This window comes from Carcharhinus amblyrhynchos, chromosome 29 (genome assembly GCF_965287045.1).
Source record: "Carcharhinus amblyrhynchos chromosome 29, sCarAmb.v2.hapA, whole genome shotgun sequence".
NCBI lineage: Eukaryota > Metazoa > Chordata > Chondrichthyes > Carcharhiniformes > Carcharhinidae > Carcharhinus > Carcharhinus amblyrhynchos.
In genome coordinates, this window is record NC_137352.1 from 10821912 (window position 1) to 10848246 (window position 26335).

The following is a 26335-nucleotide window of genomic DNA, read 5'->3' on the forward strand; positions in this document are numbered from 1 at the left end:
ACTGGGGTGAGCACAGTAAGAAGTCTCACAACACCAGGCTAAAGTCCAACAGATTTATTTGGTAGCACGAGCTTTTGGAGTGCCGTCCCTTCATCAGGCGAGTGAGGTTTAAGGGGCTAGGGAGCCCCTTCACGAACAGGGGCGTGAGTGCTGATACAAACTCAGTGAAACTGATCTGCTCTAAGTGGAGAAAGACTGTATCCCACTTGAGTTCTTACTTCATATGTTTTTAAACCTGAAAAGAACTATAGAAAAAAAAGCACAAAATTAATCATAAAGGATTTTTTAAAATGCAAAATTCCAACATTTTCCTGGGGAACATCTTTGCCACAACAATTGAAAAGAATATTTGTGCTAGGAATAATCCTTTTGCTATCTGCCTCAATAAAAATCAAGCCTTCCTTGCTGGCTCTAAGTGGACCAATGATGATTGGAACTGTGTGAAGGAAGGACTGATGCCCTGACGTCAAGCTATCCCCAGTCAGTATTTGTTTACAAGAGGAGACGCTTGTTGCTGCAGCTCAGAGAGCCAGCAGTGTCATCAAACAAGACTCCATTTGTAGAGAGAGAGGGGAGGGGGGGCGGACAGTAAGAGAGAGAAAGAGGAGGGTGTCAGGGAGAGAGGAGGGAGGAAGGAAATAAACTCTTGAGAGGGAGGGAGGAAATAAACTGCAGAGAGAGGAGACGCGAGCAAAGGTTGAAATTGACAAGGCAAAGACATGAAACTGATCAGATCCATTCAGTATCTGGGAACAGCCCGAGGACCATTGTTGCCAATCAGAAGCTGACCAGGGTTGAACAGGGCGACAATGTAACAAATCTTCGGCCGATGTAGCGAGTTTCAGGAATCCCCTCCTTCTCCTTTGGATACATTTTTATTTGGCTAACCTCGGGATCTTATCTCTCCTGGTTTGTTGCTGACATGGGATTCTCCATAAGCCGGGAAGGTTAAGAAATCTCTCTCCCCCCCCCCCCCCCCCGCTTCTGTCTGTGTGCGGATTGACCCCAACACCGGAACCGGAGTGCCCCTGTGTTTTATTTAATTTTTGTTTTGCAATGCTGGCGGATTTTCCGAGGCCGGGAGGCAGGACTATGCGGCGGATCTGGAGTCAGACACGGTGGCACTGGGCTTTTCTAATGAATCTCTTTCTCCTGGGCTGCTTCCTGCCGAGGGGAGCCGAGGCCCAAGACATTATCCCAGTGGACGGGGTATTCGATCATCCCTATCTGGTGCGCGTCAACAACCACGTCCAGAATATATTCGCCTTCAATCACACCGTTTCGCGGAATAAGGTAACCAAAATAAAAATCTTTCAGTTGTTGCAATTCCCAATGTCAGTAAGAAAGTTTGGACAGCCCATCCCCCCACCACCACCACCCCTCCACTGGCTTCGATGAAGTCATAAGACGTGGACCAATGTTATATTGTGACAGCCAGGATACACTCAACAGCAACCCGGATCCTGCAAGAGTTCAAACTGCAGCTCACTGCAGAATAATCCCCCTGCGTGTTGGGTCTCTTTTCACTGTGGGTTGTGGGAAGAGGAAAAAAAAACTCAGGCCCTCCCAAATATTAAATCCAAACTGCACTGTCGCTTTAATTTGGGGAGCTGTTTTACAATATTCTCCAATGTGCTTGTTGCTCATTCGCTCCCCAGGGTGTCACTTTCATGCAAACAGTGTGGCTCTGGGTGCCCCAGCACCTTTTACAGTAAAAGTAGGTATGTCAATAAAGGGAGCAGTTTAAAAATAAAAATTGCATTTGGGGAGCTCAGTGATGGGCACCCGAGGCTATAGTGCTAGGCTAGGGTGGCACAGTGGTTAGCACTGCTGCCTCACAGCATCAGGGATCCGGGTTCGATTCCCGGCTTGTGGAGTTTGCACCTTCTCGCCATGTCTGCGTGGGTTTCCTCTGGGTGCTCCAGTTTCCTCCCACAGACCAAAGATGTGCAGGTTAGGTGGATTGGCGGTGCTAAATTGCCCCTTAGTGTCAGGGGGACTAGTTAGGTAGGGTAAATTTATGGGGATAGGTGTGGGATTGGGATTGTAGTTGTGCTTACTCGATGGGCCGAATGGCCTCTTTCTGCACTGTAGGATTCTATGATGAGTGGGTAACAGGAGTGGAGCGCTGTAATAAGTCTGTGGAGGCAGAACTCCCTTCACCAAAATCCCTTTATTTAAAACTCTAACAGCAGTACACAGAGTGCTAGTAGTCAGCAGTAAGGATCATCTGGACTCGAAACGTCAGCTCTTTTCTCTCCCTACAGACGCTGCCAGATTTTCCTGCTGAGATTTTCCAGCATTTTCTCTTTTGGCAAAGACTTCCTGATTGGCCCACTAAATTTAATCTTTAATCAGGGACATCTTTTTATGTTCATAGGCCATCTTCAATGGCCTAACTGAAATCATTACACCCTCCTCCACCACTGTGCTGCAAGATTGAAATTGGAGATTTGCACTAAGCAAGTCCCCATCAGTGGAATTTGATACATCTATTACACACCGAATATTTCATAGCCAGTTACAGAAGATGGTTAAATAATCATTCCTATATTAATAGAACTGTGATCAACTTCAAATGGCAAAAACAAATGAAATATTTATGCTTACGTTACCTACATTAATGCAACTCCTGCTTTGATCTGCCCTTGGTGTTTTTACGGCTTCCTTCAGATTTGAAAGCTGGTAAGTGTGTTGGGCAGAACCTACTGGAATGTTTGCCCTGTGAGAGGAGCAGTGTGCTTCATAGTGTTTCCTAACGTTGTGTTTTTTTGGGTGGATTGTTAATACCCGATTGCAGATTAATCACAGTGGTCTCTCTTTTTACTGAGTAACAAATTAACCCAGCTCCCAACTCTCCCGTACTATTTTACCCTCCACTTGTGTTTCTCTTTTTGGTTACTCTTTCTTCTTCTGCACTTTTGATTTTGCACTTGAATCTCTCTCTTCGCTACGCTGCTTCAACACAAATCCACGAGGCAGGAGCAAAGATACAACAGCGAAAAAATTAATATCACCAAGTGCAACTTCAGACACATACCCTGACATTGTGACCGCAACAGTCTCCCTGCACTTGTGTACCCAGAATGCGCTGGGCCTACTGTCTGAACCAGGCCAAGAGTAGCAGTGCGATCCGGGCATGAGCTATCAGTGTGATTTCAACACTAGCTATTAACGGGATGTTTATCACTGAGTAATAGCCAACAGGCCACACTCAGTAATAAGAACATAAGAAATAGGAGCAGGAGTAGACTATCTAGCCCTTCGAGCCTGCCCCGCCATTCAATAAGATCATGGCTGATCTGAAGTGAATCAGTTCCACATTCCCGCTTTCTCCCCATAACCCTTAATTCCCCTGTCTATCAGAAATCTATCTACCCGTGACTTAAATATATTCAACAAGGTAGCCTCCACCACTTCAATGGACAGAGAATTCCAGAGATTCCCCACCCTTTGAGTGAAGAAGTTCCTCCTCAACTCTGATCTAAACTGTCCCCCCCTTATCTTGAGGCTGTGCCCTCTGGTCCTGCTATCCTTTCTAAGCGGGAAGAATCTCTCCACCTCTACCCTATCTAGCCCCTTCATTATCTTGTAAGTCTCTATAAGATCAGCCTTCTAAACTCTACCGAGTACAGACCCAGTCTATTCAATCTCTCTTCATAAGCTAGTGTAATGTAGGAAATGTAATTCAAGACATTCTTTTGTAATGTAGGAAAAGTAATGTAATGTAAGACAGCAACCAATGTGGCCAACAAACAGCAATGTGATGATGACCAGAAAGCACTCCCTCAGCACTGCACTGGAATGTCAGACGTGATTTTTGTACACAAGCCCCAAGGTGGAACTTGAACCAGCAGACTCAGAGACAAGAAGGACACCAAGCCAGTCACTGGGTGATCACACTAAAGACTCACAAATGAGCTGTCTTCATTACTATGAGGTGTAACTTCAACCCTGGCCATTTCAGGAATGAAAGCAAATTGCTGCTTTCTCAGAGCAGATCCGGCAGGAGAGAGAAAAACAGAGATCAATTTTTCAGTCCTGTCTGCTGTGGGAATTGGGGTGGAAAATTTGATGGAGCGTTTCAACGTCACCTAAAGATTAAAGCCTCGCCTGATAGACAAGGGGATTAAGGGTTATGGGGAGCAGGCGGGAAAGTGGAACTGATCCACTTCAGATCAGCCATGATCTTATTGAATGGCGGGGCAGGCTCGAGGGGCTAGATGGCCTACTCCTGCTCCTATTTCTTATGTTCTTATGATGAAGGAGCAGTGCTCCGAAAGCTCGTGCTACTAAATAAACCAGTTGGACTTTAACCTGGCGTTGTGAGATTTAAACAACCTGTTGAGCTCAGGGTGGAATTGATTATCTCAGGGCAGCAATGATTGGAAAATCCCACCCACAGAGTTAGTGTTTGGACTTTGGTTCTCTCTCCGCAAACGCTGCCAGACCTGCTGAGTTTATCCAGTAATTCCTGTTTTTATTTCGGATTACCATGCTGGAATTTTACCACCTCACCTGTCTGAAGCTTGTATGGTTGCGCCCAAGGCCAAGAGAGAATGCTGTTCCGTGAGCCTCGATTCCGGGGAGGGTGTGCTGGTAAAATTCCGGCAACAGTTTCCGCAGAATTTTCCTTTAATTTTGGCCATTTCTGGACCTGGAATCTCCTCGGTATTTGCACCTGGGATCTCCCATACATCCTAATGCAAACCAATTAGGCGGCTTACAAAGATCAAACCACATTGGGGCGGCACGGTGGCGCAGTGGTTAGCACTGCTGCCTCCCAGGGCCAGGGACCTGGGTTTGATTCCCGGCTTGGGTCACTATCTGTGTGGGGTCTGCACAGTCTCCCTGTGCCTGCCTGGGTTTCCTCCGGGTGTCCCGGTTCCCTCCTACAGTCCAAAGACGAGCTGGTTAGGTGCATTGGCTGTGCTAAATTCTCCCTCAGTGTACCCAAACAAGTGGTGGAGTGTGGCAACTAGGGGATTTTCACAGTAACTTCATTGCTGTGTTAATGCAAACTTACTTATGACTAATAAATAAAATGAGAAAATATCTCTGAATAGATCTCATATCACGAAATTGCCTGTAGACTTTGCCCCAACAGTAAATAGTCTCTGATTTGTTTTGTGAGGGGGGTGTGGTGGGGCCGATTTTCACAAAACTGCAACCAGACATTCAGGTGTGACTGGAAACCAAGTGCAGAATTCTCTGGCCGTTCACGCCAGCTGGGATTCTCCAGTCCCGCTGCAATGAACAGAGATTTGGCTGAGGGCCAAATATTCCATCCTCGCTGGCAGCAGCGGCAGGGCGTGAACAGCCGGAGAATTCCGGCCAGAGTCCTTTTGTTGGAAGATTTTTTTGAACGTTTCAAATCATTTATTCTGCGCTCTTTTGTCTGCATTCATTTCACAGGAAAGGATAAATTACATAAAACATTGAAAAGCTTCTGATTGCAGCTTCTTGAAAGTATTCTGCCAAATATGAATGATGATGAAATGAGTGAAAACTTTTTAATTTTATGACATATAAAAAATATATTAAGACCATAAGACATTGGAGCAGAATTAGGCCACTCGACCCATTGAGTCTGCTTCGCCATTCAATCATGGCTAATATTTTTCTCATCCCCATTCTCCTGCCTTTTCCCCATAATCCGTGATCCCCTTATTAATCAAGAACCTATCTATCTCTGTCTTAAAGACACTGAATGATCTGGCCTCCACAGCTTTCTGCGGTGAAGACTTCCACAGATGCACCACTGTCTGGCTGAAGAAATTCCTCCTCATCTCTGTTTTAAAGGATCGTCTCTTTAGCCTGAGGTTGAGCCCTCTGGTTCTGGTATTGATGTGGGTCACCTGACCCACCATTTCCTTATGTGGCAATGTTAAATTTTGTTTGATTGGGACGTTAAATGTGCTATATGAATCCAAGTTGTTGTTGCACACTCCCTAGGCCGCAATGTTTACAATTAGCGCACCCACTCTAAGTTTGGGTGTATACTCATGTGATTGAGAGTTATTTGAGTGTGACTTGGTATCAGAATAATTGCAGCAACTTTGGTTACACTTAACCCTGGGAATGCATCCCAGGGTTCTGAAAGAAATGGCGGAGGTGATAGTGGACGCCTTAGTGATTATTTTCCAAACCTCGCTGGATTCCGGGGAAGTGCCGGAAGATTGGAAAACGGCTAATGTTACACCGCTATTTAAAAAGGGTAGCAGGCAAAAGTCAGGGAATTATAGGCCGGTTAGTTTAACGTCTGTTGTGGGAAAAATGCTTGAATCTGTAATCAAAGAAGAAATAGCGAGGCACCTTGAGAAGAATTGTTTGATAGAGCAGACGCAGCACGGATTCGTTAAGGGGAAGTCGTGTCTGACGAATTTATTGGAATTCTATGAGGATGTGTCTAGTGCGGTGGATGGAGGGAAACTGGTGGATGTGGTGTTTCTTGATTTTCAGAAGGCGTTTGATAGGGTGCCGCACAAAAGGTTGCTTCAGAAGGTTAGGGGGTGTGGAGTTGGGGGTAAGGTGTTAGCGTGGATAGAGGATTGGTTGTCTAATAGGAGGCAGAGAGTTGGTATCAATGGGTGCTATTCTGATTGGCGGTTGGTGACTAGTGGAGTGCCCCAGGGATCGGTGCTGGGGCCTCAGCTATTTACCATTTATATAGATGATCTGGAGGAGGGGGCTGAGTGTAGGGTGTCGAAATTTGCTGATGACACAAAGATAAGTGGAAAAGCAAATTGTGCGGAGGGTGTGGAAATTCTGCAGAGGGATCTAGATAGGCTGAGCGAGTGGGCGAAGACCTGGCAGATGGAGTACAATGTTAGCAAGTGTGAGGTTATCCACTTTGGCAGGAATAATAGTAGGAGGGATTACTATTTAAAGGAAAAGCTGCAGCATGCTACGGTGCAGAGGGACCTGGGGGTCCTTGTGCAGGAGTCGCAAAAACCCAGTCTGCAGGTGCAGCAGGTGATCAGGAAGGCGAATGGGATGCTGGCCTTCATAGCGAAGGGGATTGAATATAAAAGCAGGGAGGTCTTGCTGCGGCTGTACAGGGCACTGGTGAGGCCGCAGCTAGAGTACAGTGTGCAGTTTTGGTCGCCGCACTTGCGCAAGGATATTTTGGCCTTGAAGGGAGTGCAGAGGAGGTTCACTAGGCTGATACCGGAGATGAGGGGGTTGAACTATGAAGAGAGACTGAATAGACTGGGTTTGTACTCGTTGGAGTTTAGAAGGATGAGGGGGGATCTTAAAGTGACGTATAAGATAATGAAAGGGATGGATAGGGTAGAGGTAGAGAGATTCTTCCCGCTTAGAAAGGACAGCAGGACTAGAGGGCACAGCCTCAAGATAAGGGGTGGGCAGTTTAGAACGGAGTTGAGGAGAAACTTTGTCACTCAAAGGGTGGTGAATCTCTGGAATTCTCTGCCCGTTGATGTGGTGGAGGCTACCTCGCTAAATATATTTAAGTCACGGGTAGATAGGTTTTTGACAGACAAGGGAATTAAGGGTTATGGGGAGAAAGCGGGAAAGTGGAACTGAGCCACTTCAGATCAGCCATGATCTTATTGAATGATGGGGCAGGCTCGAAGGGCTGGATGGCCTACTGCTGCTCCTATTTCTTATGTTCTTATGTTACTGCTGCAGCGTCCAGGTTGTAATCGAGAAGGCAATTCTAGGCTATCAGTCAGTATGTTAACCTTTCCAATATGCCTAATGGCAGGCAGTAAAGAACGGGAGAGTTTCCTTGTCAAGCAGACCATTCAAGGATATTGAGGGAAATTGGAGATCGGGTGAATGGAAGGAGTTACAAGATAGGTTGGTCTTATTGAATGGAGTGACTTGCTGGAGAGACTGAATGGCTGGCTGCTGTTCATACGCTTTTGTGTTCAGATCAGAGCTTGGGGGGGGGGATCTGATACAGCAATGGTACAATATTAATTGGCTATTTCCAACCCCATTTCACTTTGACTATGAATGCCTTTAAAGAGAGGCTTGATGCAAACATGTGGGAGGAGGGACTCAGGATCTGGCTGGGAAGAGGCTCATTGACATGGCCTGTTGAGTCAAATGGTCTTTTTCTGTGCTGTAAAGAATTATATAAATGCATGAGGCACCTTTACCTTCAACCCCGGTAATGAAACTGCTCACTTGGAAAGGTGGGCTTCACTAATTTCAGGTTCAGCTATTCCGAGATCACTGATTTCAGATCCACAGATTGTGGGTTCACTGATTTCAGAATCACTGATTTCAGGTCCAGCTATTCTGAGTTTACTCATTGTGGGCTCACTGATTTCAGATTCATTGATTTCAGGTTAAGCGATTTCAAGATCACTGATTCCGAGTTCACTGATTTCAATTCAGCGATTCTGCATTTACCTTGATGAAGACTAAAAGCATGAGCATGGCTTCATAAAACTGGAATACAAGTCCAGACACCAGGGACATGATTTTATATGTGGGCTTATAGACCCTGCCATCATGGTCAAAGGTGGGGGGGGGGGGTCAATAGTCTGTGCAGTGTAGGGATCAGTCACATCGCTGTGACTTTCCCTAAGTTGACCAGTTAGTACTAGAGGGAGGGCTTTCTGTCTAATTTCAGATGGCTGATGGGTTCTTGAAGCTGAAGAACCAGTAGGAGGTATACCAGCTCAGAAGATGCAGAAGCTAGCCCCTCTAGATAAGTGAGGGAACCAAGGTGCAAGCAAAAGCCCCCTTAGCAGCAGGGCCACCATTGTGGATAGGGGAGGGGTTGTGGGGGGAGGGTTTGACTTCTCCACAGGGCGGGCAGTGGTGCCTGCTGCAGTCAGGCAGGTGGGGAGGGCTTCCATGCCAGTCTGGAGAGCTGCCCCCTCCTCCTTATTCTGCCAGGAAATAGCCTCGAGGCGGCTACACTGTCCCCCATTGCCTCTGGACGCCCGCATGGGCTTCTGACAATGGGCCTCAATAGGCCTTTAACGAGATTAATTCTGTCACTTGTGGTGGAGAGATCTGCCACCCCACCAACGCTGCTGTGACAGCTGTGGGAAAATATTCCGGGGGCAGATGTTGCCAGTGAACTGGTGTGCCGAACAGTGGTGTTAATGTTTTGTGCCCAATTCCAGTGGAGCCTAATGATTCAGCTCCAAGTCCTGAGAATCCTGTGTCTGATTGAACGGTGCCATCTTTATTACAGGCAGCTGCCTGAGACATTGCAAAGGGCAATGATGGTGCATTTGTGGGCATGTGTGGGTAACGCTGGCAATGTCAAAAATATTGCCCTTTTAAAAATGGGATTTCTTTTAGATTGTAGAGTATTACAGTGCAGAAGGAGGCCATTTGGTCCATTGAGTCTGCATTGACCACAATTCCACTCAGGCCGTAACCCCATGCATTTACCCTAGCTAGTCCCCCTGACACTAAGGGGCAATTTAGCATGGCCAAATCACCTAAGCCACACATCTTTGGACTGTGGGAGGAAACCGGAGCACCCGGAGGAAACCCACGCAGACACAGGGAGAACGTGAAAAATCCATACAGACAGTGACCCGAGGCCGGGAATCAAACCCGGATCTTTGGCGCTGTGAGGCAGCAGTGCTAACCACTGTGCTACCGTGCTGCCCATCTCCACCCAAGTTTGAATGTTATGCTGTGAAGACATTAGTCTTGTGGAATGAAATCACATTCTCAGAAGTTTCAAAGCCTGCTTCGTATTTGGGATGTTGAATATAGAAAAAAGGAAACAGTTTTCTAATTTTTCGTGAAGAAGGGAACAAATTCCTTCTCAATCAAGAGACACGGTCAAAGGGCCAATCTGTAGCAACCTGCATTGGTTCCCTCTCAATGTTGGTTCCCTTTGCTCCAATCAATTGATTTTTTTCAAACACTGCTAAATTAAATTCCTGCCTGTCTCCAAATTCCTGCCCATGGTTACTGCCTTAGTCCTTAGTGATCTCAAAGTTAAACTGCTGAACACAGGAAATGTGTTTCTTTTTCCCACGAGTCACGAATTTGGCATTGAAGATTTAATGGATTTTTTTTTAAAAAGGCTGAAATTACAATCTTATACCTGGAAAGTTGCGTTAGATGCTTCAGAGGATAATAGAAGCAAAATGTCCCATACTGACAGTCTCACAAAGCGAGTGTTACAGTGAAGAGGGAGTCCACATTGCTGCAGCAACATATACTTGTCCATGTTTGTTGTGCTCCAGGATTATAGATGGTGATAGGTTGCAGTTTTCACTCCTGGCCAGTAATCTCTCCTGTTCTTATCACTTGCCCTTTGGTGTGTATTGTTAGGATTAGCAAGTTGGCACTCAACCTCCGCCAAGGAAGCTGAGTGTTCTGAATGCAATTTCCTTGGCTGTCAAGTCCTGGAATCAGAGAGGCCCAATTTTTCCATGCTACCATTTTGTTTTAAACCCCTAAGCTAATCCCAATTGCCCACATTTGACCCATATCCCTCTATACCCATCGTACCCATGTAACTGTCTAAATGCTTTTTAAAAGACAAAATTGTACCTGCCTCTACTGCTGCTTCTGGCAGCTTGTTCCAGACACTCACCACCCTCTGTGTGAAAAAATTGCCCCTCTGGACACTTTTGTATCTTTCCCCTCTCACCTTAAACCTATACCCTCTAGTTTTAGACTCCCCCACCTGTGGGAAAAGATATTGATTATCTACCTTATCTCTGCCTCTCATTATTTTATAGACCTCTATAAGGCCACCTCTCAGCCTCCTACGCTCCAGACAATAAAAGCTCCAGTCTACCCAGCCTCTCCTTATAACTCAAATCAGTAGCATCCTAGTAAATCTTTTCTGCACTCTTTCTAGTTTAATAGTATCCTCTCTATAATAGGGTGACCAGAACTGCACACAGTATTCCAAGTGTGGCCTTACCAATGTCTTGTACAACTTCAACAAGACATCCCACCTCTTGTATTCAATGTTCTGAAACCAAGCATGCTGAATGCCTTCTTGACCACTCTGACCACCTGTGACTCCACTTTCAAGGAGCTATGAACATGTACCCCTAGATCTCTTTGTCCTGTAACTCTCCCCAAAGTCCTACCATTAACTGAGTAAGTCCTGCCCTGGTTCAATCTACATCAGCTCGGATTTGTCTAAATTAAACTCCATCTGCCATTCGTCAGCCCACTGGCCTGATTGATCAAGAGTGGGACTTGAACCTGCAGTTCCTGGCTCAGAGGCAGGGACCCTACCCACTGAGCCACAGGACCTTCATTGAAATCAAATACAATATGCATAATTTGTAAAAGGGTACGTTAGCAGCTCTTGGATGGAATTTTTTTTGTCACAGGCCAATTAGTTACACATTGGGCCCTATTTTACCGTTTGGATTCTAAGTGCTGAATCTGGGTGTGATTCAGATCCGACTTGTAAACCTGTTCTCAGGCGCCCCCCCATACGCACTCAGCCCGAAAAAGAATCTGCGAGCCTGAATTGCGCTGTGAGTGGTCTCATCGTGCCCGAAATGCTGCTGCTCCGATCAGAGCCTTCAACTGCGTATGCACAGTGAAAAAAATTTGAAAAACTCGCCCCTGTCATATCGCTCCCAGATCACAGAAAGCGGATGAAGTGGCCTGGGAGCGATGGCCCCCACAGACATCACCCCATCCTCACAACATAACTTTATCCACCCACCATCCCACTACCCAGATCGATCATGACCCCTTGCCCCCTTCCCCCCCCCCATCGATCGCCTGCAGAGTGTCAGCAGATCATCCCCCCCCCCATTCCTGCCACCCCCACACTCCCTTCCCCACCAGAGCATGATCTGCCCCCTCCCCCACTAGAGAATGATTGGGTCTCCTCCTCCCCGCCACCAGAGAGCGATCTAGCCCGCCTTTCTCTCCTCCCCCCACCACCGATCTGAGTCAGAGAGCCGCCGGAAGCTCTGAACTCACCAGGAGCTGGAGCGCCCGAAATAGACCTTTGCCGAGCATGTCTGCTTTGTGCCGAATCCGGATGGGTGAACGCGATGGTAAAGGGGGAAATGCTGGTAATGTTGGGCATTCAGCTCGTTAAGTCAATTTAAATGCACGCAAATGCATTCAAATCGCCATTGTGCCCGTTTCGGGCGCGGTTCCAATCGTGGCCGTTTTCAGGCCTTGGTAAAGTGGGAATCTGCGTGGATGTGGGCACGGATCAGGCTATTCACCTCATGCCCAACTTTACCACATTTTCGTGCCCAAAAACAGGCACAACGCAATGATAAAATTGCCCCATTGTGTGGTCCTACACATCACAATTAAAGTTTAAATGTGTCTTCCTATTAGAACTCCAACAGCAGGCAGTAAAGAAAGCAAATGGTATGTTGGCCTTATAGTGAGAAGATTTGAGTAAAAGACTAGGAATGTTTCACTGTGATTGTACAGGGTGTTGGTGAGGCCATACCTGGAGTATTGTGTGCAGTTTTGGTGTCCTTCTCTGAGGAAGGATGTCCTTGCTACAGAGGGAGTGCAGTGAAGGTTTACCAGGCTGGTTCTTGGGATGGCAGGTCTGTCATATGAGGAGAGGTTCAATCGGTTAGGATTATATTAATTGGAGTTTTGAAGAGTGAGAGGGGATCTCATAGAAACTTATAAAATTCTAACAGGATTAGACAGGGTAGATTCAGAAGGAGTGTTCCCGATGGTGGGGGAGTCCAGAACTAGGGGTCATAGTTTGAGGTTAAGGGATAAACCGTTTAGAACTGAGGCGAGGAGAAATTTCTTCACCCAGAGAGTGGTGAATGTGTGGAATTCATTATCACAGAAAGTAGTTGATGCCCAAACCTTGTGTGATCTCAAGAAGAAGATAAATATAGCTCTTGGGGCGAAAGGGATCAAGGGATATAGGGAGGATGAGGATATTGAATTTGATGATCATCTGTAATTAAAATGAATGGCTGGGTAGACTTGAATGGTCTACTCCTCGTTCTGTGTTTCTAATGTACATTGACTGATTAAGATTAATAACGTGACAACAATGGTAACAACAGCCCATCCAAATATGGAGACCCAGAACATGTGAACAATTTCGTAAGAAATACATATTCTCTATGTATGAGCTGCAATATCCTTTAATGCAATGTAATAAACCTTGAAACTGCAGCTTAAAACAGTTTGGAACCACAATGCACTCTGTCCTGAAACTACTTTTAATGTTCTGTAAAGCCACAGTCCAATGCACCCTCAAACTTTATGTACCTGGTGCCTTGGTGGTACATTTTTACCTGTTTTATTTACCCTCCTGAAGGCTGATCTACATTATAATTGAATATAAAACCATTTGGACTGAGAACTGCAAGAAACTTACCTCCTCACTGCTTATCTATACAAATATCCTTGTGAACCTGTGGCCGGAGAATCAGGGGAAACAGGGAAGTTCATGCCCAGCATAGAATCATAGATTCCCTATTGTGCAGAAGGAGGCCATTTGGCCCATCGAGTCTGCACCAACTACAGTCCCACCAAGCCCTATCCCCATGCATTTACCCTAGCTAGTCTCCCAGAGGGGCAATTTAGCATGGCCAATCAACCTAACAGACAAAGAGGGATCAGAGTGGGAATCTGCAAAATTTGGGAAGCAGGAAGCTGGAGATGATGAACTACAGGGAGAGGGAGCTGGGAATGTGGATCTGGAGGCATGAAACAGGAAAAATGTGAACAAGAAACCAGGGGCTTGCCTTTGAGTATCAGATAGAGACTCCAAACATGGCCTGTAGTGGCAGCAATCACCTAATGGTGATTTTCCCTGATTGGCAAATTATTGACCAGGAGGCACGCTCCAATAGAATCACTGAATTGTTATGGTACATTTAGCCCATCGTGTTTTGTACCAGCTCTCCAAACGAGCGTCACTTAATGCCATTCTCCTGCCTTTTCCCCGTATCTTTGCACTTTGTTTCTATTCAAATAACCATTTAATGCCCTCACTGATGCCCCAGTGCTGAAGAGGAAAATGATGCAAGGAAGCCTCGGACTGATAGGAAATTGGGATCAAAAAACTTCCACCAACCAGCAAGCTTCTATGTTTGACTTCATCACTAAGACAGGGTGGTATATTCTGTATTAGAGAAAGTGTTCCTGTCCTTTTCTTTGTGCGTGCAGTGTTGCTCAAGACCCCACCCTCTGCAAAACAGAAATATTCTCCCAGTCTATTGGAATGAAATGTTTTCCATTCTTTCTGCAGACAGAGGGTGTCCGCGTCCATGTGAATGTTCTCTCGGAGCAGTCGAAGAGCCCGGTGCTCTTTGTCATCCGACAACAGAAAGCTGTGCTCTCCTTCCAAGTGCCATTGATCCTCCGAGGGCTGTAAGTATCGCTGGAGCACCGACACGATGAATATTTTGAAGTGTAGTCACTGTTGTTGGAAGCACAGTAAGATCCCACGAACAAGCAGGGAGCTGAATGGCAAATGAGGTGGTTTTGGTTGGGGGAGGAATTCTGGTCAGTTGCACCGGGTTGATGCCACTTGTTCTTTTCCAAGTATTGCTGTGGGATCGTTTATGTCCATGTCGGCTGGTAGGCGTTGCTTCAGTTCAGCATCTCATCTGAAAGATGGCGGTCAGAATTCTCCAGTCTCGTACGGCACACTGCCAGCGAGAATGGAGAATTTAGAGCTCCGATTAATCTCTGTTCACAACTGGATAATCCCAGTCGCGGGCAAGGTCGGAGAATTCCTGATAACATCGCCAACACAACAGTATCTTTATCAGAAAATGCTGGAAAAGCTCAGCAGGTCTGTGGAGAGAGAACAGAGCCAATGTTTCAAGTCAGGATGACCCTTAGTGACATTGGCTCTATTCTGTCTCCACAGATGCTGCCAGATCTGCTGAGTTTTTCCAGCATTTTCTGTTTATGTTTCAGATTCCAGCATCCGCGGTAGTTTGCCAGTATCTATCAGAATTGAATTAAACTGTCAGCTCAGTTCATGTGCTAAAGATTGGGACCCACGTTCTCTGACTCTGTGGTTAAAGTGCTGCCGATAATTTTACCCAGTGAGCAGTGAAGCCATAACCTGCTTGCTCTGCACGGTGGCACTGTGGTTAACACTACGGCTTCACAGCGCCAGGGACCTGGGTTCGATTCTAGCCTTGGGTCACTGTCTGTGTGGAGTTTGAACATTCTGCCCATATCTGCGGGGATTTCCTCCCACGGTCCAAAGATGTGTAGGTTAGGTGGATTGGCCATGCTAAATTGCCCCTTAGTGTCAGGGGGACTAGCTAGGGTAAATATGAGGGATTATAAGGATAGGCCCTGGGTGGGATTGTGGTAGGTGCAGACTCGATGGGCCAAATGACCTCCTTCTGGTGGTATCTCTGTACATTTCCTGACTGTATCAAGGCAGCTGAACATGGCCCAGGCAGCAACAGAACTGTACCGATTGACCAAGGACTCCCAGAATGGAGCTCCTGATAAGTGGTTTTTGCTGGGATTGAATGTTGCGAAGTGGATGGTGTATTTTTCACTCTGTGACCAAGTAACATGAAGGTAAACATTGTCTACAGTCACTCGTGAAGAATGGGCCCTTGGATGAGTGTACGTGCAAATATATTCTAACCTGAACCACCAATGTTCAAGAGAAGAAAGAAAGAAAATGAACATCTCTATCTTTAGACACATTAAGACATTTATGATTGTTGGCTTGACTCGTTGGTAGCACTGGGGTCTCACTCAGAAGATTGTGCAATCAATCCCTATCCCAGGACTTGGGAACTTAATCGGGACAAATGACTCAGTGTAGTGCTGAGGAATTATTGCATTATTGGACATGCAAGGTGGGATTTTCCACCCATGCTAAATTGCCCCTTAGTGTCCCAAGATGTGCAGGTTAGGTGTGTTACCCATGGTAAAGGTAAGGGGTTACAGGGATAGGGGAATGGGTGGGACTGGATATGATGCTGATTCAGAGAGTCAGCACAGACTCGATGGGCTGAATGACCTCCTCCTGCACTGTCGGGATTCTATGATTCTAAATTCTGTCATATTTATCAATTATCAATCCGATCGAGAAGTTGACCTCCAGTTTGGAAAATAAAGCATCGTTCTGAACAAGTTTGCAGTTAATAATGAGGCAATGTCTAACAGCTCCCAGATGTGCCCGACTGATAAGGTTATGCCACATATTGTCTCCAACTGGAATCAGTGAGTGTAATGTTTATAGATAACTGGGAAACCATGCGTACTTGCTGAATGCGTGGCACACACACATCACCTGGCTTTACACAACAGGGAGTGGAATATTACATGTAGCTATTGATCTTTTCTGATGGTCTCCTTGTGCCTTGAGTTAGAATGTCATTCCACGTATGAAGAGCAAAGGTTACGGCAGCTTCTAAAGGGCGATTGGGGATGGGCAATAAATACTGGCCTTGCCAATAACAGTCGCAGTCACAAAAGAACAAAAGAAACAATCTTTGCTCAGTCAATAAAGATCTGCCACATTGTAGCACCAGCAAGAAAAGGTTTCCTCTGAATATTATCATTATCACACTTATCATTAACACAGAGAGAAAGGGGGGCATGGTGGCCCAGTGGTTAGCACTGCTGCCTCACAGAGCTAGTGATCCGGCTACAGTTCCCAGCTTGGGCCACTGTCTGTTTGGAGTTTGCACTTCTTCCCCGTGTCTGCATGGGTTTCCTCCGGGTGCTCCGGTTTCCTCCCACAGTCCAAAGGTTAGTGCGGGTTAGGTAGATTGGCCAGGCTAAATTGCCCCTTAGTGTCAAGGGGAACTAGGAGGGTAAATACGTGGGGTGATGGGGATGGGGCCTGAGTGGGAGCGTGGTCTGTGTGGATTCAATGGGCCGAATGGCCTCCTTCTGCACTGCCAGGATTCTAAAGGAAAAAAATGCCTTGACAGCTTTGAAAGAAGTAACACAAAATTCCCATCTTCTACATTCAGATGCAACATTTGTGCAATTGTGCATTTCTTTAAATGCTGTCTTGGAAGAAGATCCTGATGCAATAATTCTAGTTCTTGAAACAAGAATTGGTTTGTGTCACTAATTAGGCTCAAAATTCCCAAAATAGCCAATCCTTAAAAGCAGATCATGCAATATTGGCAGAGAAATAAATGACCGCAAGACGGATGAATCACCATCGCCAGGGTTTTGTGTAGCAGCTTGATGTGTGTGATGAAGAGATGCGAACTACTAGTTGGGTCAAATTTCTTGCTGCAGGTTTTTTAAAATTGGATCACCTCCAAGCTATTTTTGTCCTGCATTCCTGTTGTTTTTTTTATTATTATTTTCCAAGGAGATGTGTGTCATTAGCAAGAATAGCATCCATTTCGAATCCCTACTTGCCCTTGAGAATCACAGAACCCTGACAGTGCCGAAAGAGGCCATTCGGCCCATTGAGTCTGTACAGACCACAGTCCCACCCAGATCCTATCCCTTTAAGACCACATATTTACCCTGCTAGTCTGCCTGCCATTTAAGGGGCAGTTTAGTATGGTCAATCCACCTAACCTGCACTAATCTTTGGACTGTGGGAGGAAACTGGAGCGCCCGGAGGAAACCCACGCAGACACGGGGCCAACTTGTAGTCTCCACACAGACAGTGGCCCCAAGCTGGGATTTGAACCGGGTCCCTGGGATTGTGAGGCAGCAGTGCTAACCACTGTGCCACCGTGCTGCCCAAAGAAGATAGTGGTGAACTGTTATAATCCATGATGTTACATTCATACTGGTGTTAGGAAGGGAGTTCCAGGATTTTGACCCAGTGACATTGAAGGAATGGCAATGTGGTGGCACAGTGGTCAGCACTGCTGCCTCACAATGCCAGGGACCTGGGTTCAGTTCCGGCCTTGGGTGATTGTGTGGAGTTTACACGTTCTCCCCGTGTTTGTGTGGGTTTCCTCCAGGTGCTCTATCTTCCTTCCACAGTCCAAAGATGTGCGGGCTAGGTTGATTGGCCATACTAAATTGCCCCTTAGTGTCCTGGGGGATTAACAGATTAAATGAGGCTATGGGGTTAGTGCCTTGGGTGGATGCTCTGTCAGAGAGTTGGTGCAGACTTGATGAGCTGAATTAGCTTCCTTCTATATTGTAGGGATTCTTATGAAACAACCCCAAGTCAGGACAATGTGTGGCTCAGAGGAGAAGCTGGAGATAATGGTGTTTCTGTGCATCTGCTGCCTTTATCCTTCAGGGTAGTGGAAGCTGCTGGTTTGGGAGGTTCTGCTGAAAGGAGTTTTGCTGAATTTCTGCACTGCATGCTACATTATAGTGCCAGAGTACACCAAACGTGGAATGAGTGGATGTTTAAGGCAATGGGTGAGGTGTTGATCAAGCAATCTGCTTTGTTGTCATGGTTGGCACTGCTACCTCACAGCGCCAGGGGCCCGGATTCAATCCCTGCTGTGGGTGACTGTCTGTATGGAGTCTGCACATTCTCCCCGTGTCTGCGTGGGTTTCCTCTGGGTGTTCCAGTTTCATAGAATCCTGACAGTACAGAAGAAGGCCATTCGGCCCATTGAGTCTTACCAACCTCAATCTCACCCAGGCCCTATTCCCGTAACCCCACACATTTACCCTGCTAATCCTCCTGATCCTAGGCTCATTTTAGCATGGCCAACCAATCTAACCCTCACGTCTTTGGATTGTGGGAAGAAACCGGAGCACCTGGAGGAGAACCACGCAGACACAGGGATAAAGTGTAAACTTCACACAAACAGTCACCCAAGGCCGGAGTTGAACCTGGGACCCTGGTGCTGGGACGCAGCAATGCTAACCGCTGTGCCACCATGCTGCCCAAAGAAGATGGTGGTGAGCTGTTATAAATCACTGTGCCACCTTGCTGCCAAGATGTGCAGGTTAGGCGGCTTGGCCATGATAAATTGGCGCTTAGTGCCGGGATTAGCAGGGTAAATATGCGGAGTTACAGGGATAGGGCCGGGATGGGATTGTGGTTGGTGCAGACTCAATGGGCTAAATGGCCTCTTTCTGCATTGTAGGGATTCCATGATTGTTTTTACCTGGGATTAAGATTAAATTTACAGTAATCCATGGGATAAATCCATGTATGTGTGTTCCTTGTATGAACCTCACCTGCTGGGAAGAAATGTTGTGAATGTAGGAATCGTGACAGTTTTCTAACCAATGTGTTCCTGGTAAGAAGGCTCCCTACATTATGGACTCATAAACCAGCCCCATACTGGTTGTGGTAAATGATGTTGGCTGTCTGACACATATCAGGGACTTCCACCAGGAACCTCCTTCTGCAAATCTCCCTAAACTACATCGTCCTACCACCTTCTTCAAATACCTCTTAACAACTTATTTATTCAATTGTAACTCTGTCCCATCCTTTAAACTTCCCAGTCTCTCCTACCATCTCTTCATCCTCTTCAGTATCTTTCTATGAACATTATCCTTATCCCTGAAATAGGGTAACAGGTTTCGTGCATCGCTGATTCACAATGATGACATTGGTTAAATCCATATACACGGGGTTGGGGCTTTTTACTGTGTTTTAGATTGGTAATTAAGTCCATTTGCAAATCAGTGACCTTACTGATCTGTTGATTAGGAAAGCTTTCGAGTTATCTGTCTGTGCAGCAATGCCACTAATTGTATTCTCAACCGAGTCCAATAGCCTAGAAATTCATCGATGGTGTGGCCTATTTCTCTGGTGCAAAACAGACACCTAAATGGAATTGAGGAGGAACTTCTACAGAGTTGAGGAGGAACTTCTTCACTCAAAGGGTGGTGAATCTCTGGAATTCTCTGCCCGTTGAAGTGGTGGAGGCTACCTTGCTAAATATATTTAAGTCACGGGTAGATAGGTTTTTGATAGACAGGGGAATTAAGGGTTATGGGGAGAAAGCGGGCAAGTGGAACTGATCTTATTGAATGGTGGGGCAGGCTCGAAGGGCTAGATGGCCTACTCCTGCTCCTATTTCTTACGTTCTTGTGTTCTTATGTTCTTAAACATCCAATATGGCGGATAACACGAACAAAATTTGGACAACAGTCCAAGGATGTGCAGGTTAGAAGTGACCACGCTAAATTGACCCTTAATGTCCCAAGATGTCTAGGTTAGGGGGATTAGCAGGGTAAATGGATGGGATTATGTGGATAGGGAGGGGGTGGACCTCATGGGACGCTCTGTCAGAGAGGCGGTGCAGATTCGATGGGCCGAATGGTGCCTTTCTGCACTGTAGGAATTCTATGGTAAGATTCTGCACCAGATATGCACCACCCACCACATTGACAAAGGTAGGAAAAGCGGTTCCCATCGCCCAGGCCCAAAGCAGAAGTAATGAAACACGGAGTTCCCTTTATGCAATTTGTTTGCCTTAACCAGGGGACCAGTGGCTTTACCAGGGGCTGTTAAAGAGACGGCCATTGTAGAAGTACACTTTGTAAAACATCCTTACCTGGATGTGAAGCTGGTGGTATAGGAGTACTTCATTTCTCCATGTCCTGTTGCAGTGGAGGAAGCCATTGACAGTTCCTGATCCCTCCAGCTGCCTCCTATCTCTCGGGATCCCATCCCTCCTTTCTCAATTGCCCCTCTCCTATCTGTCTTTTTTACCCCTCCCAACCTCTGCTGGGCACTCCCACCCTCCCTTATCCTACCCAGAAAGTTAACTCTAGATGTTGACCTTCCTTAATGTGAAGTACAAGCTCCTGTCAGCAATCCCGAATGATTCCCCTTTGTGGTTTGAACTTGTGTCGTGTTGGCGAGTTGTCAGTTGCAGACATTCTCGGTCACGACGGTTAAGTAGGGCAACCTCAGTATGATTCACAAGTGAGCCCACGCTTTGGCAGAACGTGACAAACCACTCCCCACATTTATTCTAAAGATTGCAATTCTTTTTGGTTTTGTGACTGAGAAATGTCTTTTGTTGGAAAAGGCATGGACTGATTGCAGAATAGAGTAAGAAGTCTCACAACACCAGGTCAAAGTCCAACAGGTTTATTTGTAGCAAAGGCCTCGAGTTTTCAGAACTGCCTGTTTCATCATCAGGTGGGTGGGAGTTCTGAACTCTCATCCACCTGACGAGGAAACAGCTAATTCCAAAGGCTAATGGTGTTTGCTACAAATAAACCTGTTGGACTTTAACCTGCCGTTATGAGACTTCTCCACATCCTGACTGCAGAATGCAGACTTTCCCCTGAATTCCAACATCATAGAATCATAGAACCCCTACAGTGCAGAAGGAGGCCTTTCAGCCCATCGAGTCTGCACTGACCACATTCCCATGAAGGCCCAATTCCTGTAACCCCACGTATTTACCCTAGTTAGTGCCCTTGACACTAGGGTCAACTTAGCAGGGCCAGTCAACCTAACCTGTACATCTTTGGAGTGTGGGAGGAAACCGGAGCAACTGGGGGAAACCCACGCAAACACGGGGAGAATGTGCAGACTCCACACAGACCGTGACCCAAGGCTGGAATTGAACCCGTGTCCCTGGCACTGTGGGACAGCAGTGCTAACCGCTGTGCCACCGTGCTGCTCTTGGGCAAGATTCTCCAGCCTCCCAGACGCGTGTTTCCCGCTGGTGGGAGGTGGCGCGCTGTTTGCTAGTGGCAGGATTCTCTGGTCCCACCTCCATTGAAGGGAATGCCCATTGATGTCACACCATGCTGGGGAGAAATCCGAGGGCGGGGTTGTGCTGTCGGCGGGACTGGAGAATCCGCTGGCATGAACGGCGGGCGAATTCCAGCCTTTGAGTGTCTTTCAACATCTACTTGCAGTGGTTGGCAACTCCAGCCTCGCAGCGCCGGGGATCCGGATTCAATTCCAGCCTTTGGTGACTGTGTAAACTCCGCACATTCTCCCCGTGTCTGCGTGGGTTTCCTCCGGGTGCTCCGGTTTCCTCCCGCACTCCAAAGATGTTCGGGTTAGGTGGATTGGCCATGATAAATCGCTCCTTAATGTCAGGGGTATTAGTGTCGGAGTAATACATGGTGTTACAGGGATAGGGTTTGAATTGGAATTGTTGTCGGTGCAGGATCAATGGGCTGAATGGCCTCCTGTGCTGTAGGGATTCTGTGATTCTATTCCATTTTATTTACATAGCGCCTTTAACATAGCATTAATGTTCTAGGGTGCTTCACAGGACCATTATTGACAGAATCTAATGCTATATTAGGAGAGGTGACAAGAAAACCCTGTTAAAGGAGCTCTAGATTATTATTAAGCTTGTTCGGTATTTGCACAGATAGCTGCTGCTATATTCCCTACCCACACAGTAACACAGCAAAGGAGGCAGCACGGTGACAGAGTGGTTAGCACTGCTGCCTCACAGCACCAGAGACCAAGGTTCGATGCACTGTCACTGTCTTGTGGAGTTTACACGTTCTCCTTGTGTCTGGGTGGGTTTCCTCCGGGTGTTCCAGTTTCCTCCCACAGTCCAAAGATGTGCGGCTTAGGTGGATTGGCCGTGCTAAATTGCTCCTTTGTGTCAGGGGGACTAAATAGGATAAATGCATGGAATTATGGGGATAGGGATTGTGGTTGGTGCAGACTTGATGGGCCGAATGGCCTCCTTCTGCACTGTAGTGATTCCATGATTCTCAAGTCTGTGTATAATTGGGTTAGTCTCGTTCTGCTGCTGAGGTTGACCTGTCGTTGACCAGGTCTGTCCAGATAAAGGCATCATTGAACCCAGCCTCGCGTGACCAGAAATAAAAGGCAACCTAACTTCAATAACAGCTCCCGACAACTCCTGAGTGTCACAAGGCTGCTGGTTAGTTAATTCCTGAGCAGAATGGAGCCTGAATTGAAAACAGGAAACGTTGGCAGCGCTCTACAGGTCAGCAAATATATGAGAGGAGAGAGAAAGAGAGAGTTGGCGTCTCAGGTCAATGTCCTTTCCGTAGAACCAGATCCTGACAACGTGGCCAGTAATTGCTATTCTCTTAAAGTTTAACAGCATTCGGACTTGGTGGCCAGGTGTTGGAATACATTTACAGCCCCTGCAGTCTCTTCTTGAGTATATAACGTCGTTTAGAGATAGAGCGGCTCAGCTGGAGACGGTGTTGGTAAATTATTGCAACAATTTTTAAACTGGGCTCAGGGGACACTTGGCACTGCCAGAAAGTACCTGAGATGCTCCCTGGTGTCTGTCAGAGTCCTGTATTGACTGTCTGAAGTAGCTGCTCCACTATCTATCTATTTTGTACGACTTCTTACACCCTATCATCTTGCAAGAAGGAGAGGATAAGTGGAAAGTGCACATAATGATTCAGAGACACGAGTTCAAATCCCAGCACCGCAGGAGGGGAATTTAAATTCAAATCATCAAATTAAATCTGGAGCGAGTCTCAGTCATGGTGGTCGTGCAACATGCTACAAAAACTGATCCATTAATGTACTCCAGGGAAAGAAATCTGCCATCCTTACTCATAGAATCACTACAATGCAGAAGGGAACCATTCGGCCCATCGAGTCTGGACTGACACAATCCCACCCAGACCCTATCCCCATAACCCCATACATTTATCCTAGCTGGTCCCCCTGACACTAAGGAACAATTCACCATGGCCAATCCACCTAACCCGCCCATCTTTGGACTGTGGGAGGAAACCCGAGTACCTGGAGGAAACCCAAGCAGACACGGGGAGAAGGTGTAGACTCCACACAGACAGTGACCCAAGACAGGAATCGAACCCAGGTCCTTGGCACTGTGAGGCAGTGGTGCTAACCACTGTGCCACCGTGCTGCCCACTCAATCCAGTTCACATGCGCGCCAGACCCAACGCAATGTGGTTGATATTTAGCTGTCCCCTGACATGGCCTAGCAAGGCATCCAGTTGCATTCAAGAAGGTAGCCCACCATCACCTTCTCATGGGTAACTAGGGCAACCAGGGACACCCATATCTCGTGAATGGATTAAAACAGGATATCGAGAAAGAGAGAAAGAGGTTTGACCTTTTGTAAGAATTTTAAAGGAAGGTTGAACAGCAGCAAAGGCTCATGGAGAGAGTTGTAGTGTGGAGAGCAGCATGTGGAGATTTAGCAATGGGCCTGGATTGGAGCAGAGGTGGGTGTGAGCTTCGAGACGTGAAGAAGATCGCTTGGTTAAAAGGTGGTGAGTTGGATGTAAAGTTGGAAAGCCAGAACGACCCTGTTGTGTCAATGAATGGGAAGCAAAAGAGCTCGCTGAACTTTACAACCAAAAAGGGGTCACAAGGAGGTCGTGATGGATTCTCCCAATGGGACATTGTTCTGTTGTTTATTGTGCCTAGCCTAATAAATCTCTGAATAAGTTCTTGGTACTTTTTACTACATTGAAGGTGTTACAGAAATGAACGTTGTTTGCCTTCTTCCATTGTGTCTTTGTGGAGGACTCCTTGTCAGTCTACCAAAATAAGAAGGTAGTGTTATCACCCGAGAGTGTTGGTGGGTGGGATTTTCCAGCCCCTCCCACAGGCAGAATCTTTGGGTCCTGGCGAAATTGACAATTTGTGGTGGGTTCCCCAGCGATGGGGGCGGACAACCCATGCAAAAGCTCATAGATTTCAGCGGGACTGGAAGATCTCACTGGCAGCCAATGGCTCACTGCATCTGCTGCAAGGCAACCGCCATGGAGCGGGGGGGAGGGGTGAAAATCTTGACCACTGTTAACTGGCTAAACTGCCACCCCTACAACCTTCGTGGGAGTTTACCTCTGTTATCCTGATGACAGTTTACATCTCACCCCATGAGGATGTGTAGACTGCACTGGAGGATGTGTAGACTGCCCCTCCTTATCTTGAGGCTGTGCCCTCTAGTCCTACTGTCCTTTCTGAGCGGGAAGACTCTCTCTATCTTTACCCTATCCATCCCTTTCATTATCATATACGTCTCTATAAGATCCCCTCTCATCCTTCTAAACTCTAATGAGTACAGACCCAGTCTATTTAGTCTCTCTTCATAGTCTAACCCCCTCATCTCTGGTATCAGCCTAGTGAACCTCCTCTGCACTCCCTCCAAGGCCAAAATATCCTTGCACAAGTGCGGCGACCAAAACTGCACACAGTACTCCAGCTACGGCCTCACCAGTGCCCTGTACAGTTGCAGCAAGACCTCCCTGCTTTTATATTCTATCCCCCTCGCTATAAAGGCCAGCATCCCATTCGCCTTCTTGATCACCTGCTGCACCTGCAGACTGGGTTTTTGTGACTCATGCACAAGGACCCCCAGGTCCCTCTGCACCGTAGCATGCTGCAGCTTTTCCTTTAAATAGTAATCCCTCCTGCTATTATTCCAGCCAAAGTGGATAACCTCACACTTGCTAACATTGTACTCCATCTGCCAGGTCCTCGCCCACTCGCTCAACCTATCTAGATCCCTCTGCAGACTTTCCACACCCTCCGCACAATTTGCTTTTCCACTCATCTTTGTGTCATCAGCAAATTTTGTTACCCTACACTCAGCCCCCTCCTCCAGATCATCTATGTAAATGGTAAATAGCTGAGGTCCCAGCACCGATCCCTGGGGCACTCCACTAGTCACCAACCGCCAATCAGAATAGCACCCATTGATACCAACTCTCTGCCTCCTATTAGACAACCAATCCTCTATCCACGCTAATACCTTACCCCAACTCCATGCCCCCTAACCTTCTGAAGCAACCTTTTGTGCGGCACCTTATCAAACGCCTTTTGAAAATTGAGAAACACCACATCCACTGGTTCCCCTCTGTCTACCGCACTAGTCGCATCCTCATAGAAATCCAATAAATTCGTCAGACACGACTTCCCCTTAACGAATCTGTGCTGCGTCTGCTCTATCAAACCATTCTTTTCTAGGTGCCTCGCTATTTCTTCTTTGATGAAGGATTCAAGCATTTTTCCAACTACAGACGTTAAACTAACCAGCCTATAATTCCCTGCCTTTTGCCTGCTACCTTTTTTAAACAGCGGCGTAACATTAGCCATTTTCCAATCTACCGGCACTTCCCCGGAATCCAGTGAAGTTTGGTAAATAATCACTAAGGTATCTACTATCATCTCTGCCATTTCCTTCAGAACCCTGGGAAGCATTCCATCCGGTCCTGGGGACTTGTCCACCTTCAGTCCCCAGTAACTGACTTCATTAGTAACTGTGTAGAAGACTGTGTGCCAAAGAAGCAAATCCGTGTGTTTCCCAACCGGAAACTATGGATGAACAGGGATATCCACTGCTTGACACAGTCCAGGTCTGAGGCGTTCAAGTCAGGCAACCCAGACTTATACAAGAAACCCAGACACGGTCTAAGGAGATCCATCAAAGCTGCCAAAAGATAGAATTGGGCCAAGCTAGAGCCCCAGGTTAGCCCCACCAACTATGGCAAAGTCTGCAAGACTTAACAGGTTACAAGATGAAGGCATGTAAAATCGCTGGCTCCAACGCACCCCTCCCTG

At 46.8% G+C, this 26335-nt stretch overlaps 1 protein-coding gene across 1 annotated transcript in view; it reads left to right on the forward strand.

The window, feature by feature from the left end:
• Window positions 1–966: 966 nt before the first annotated feature.
• Window positions 967–26335, forward strand: part of sidt2 (SID1 transmembrane family, member 2) — a 99380-nt gene continuing 74011 nt past the window's right edge. Inside the window, exons 1-2 of the mRNA XM_080214841.1 lie at window positions 967–1293; window positions 14183–14304. Coding sequence (XP_080070967.1) covers window positions 1057–1293; window positions 14183–14304 — 359 coding nt within the window. The 5' untranslated portion in view covers window positions 967–1056. The remainder of the gene's footprint in view (window positions 1294–14182; window positions 14305–26335) is intronic.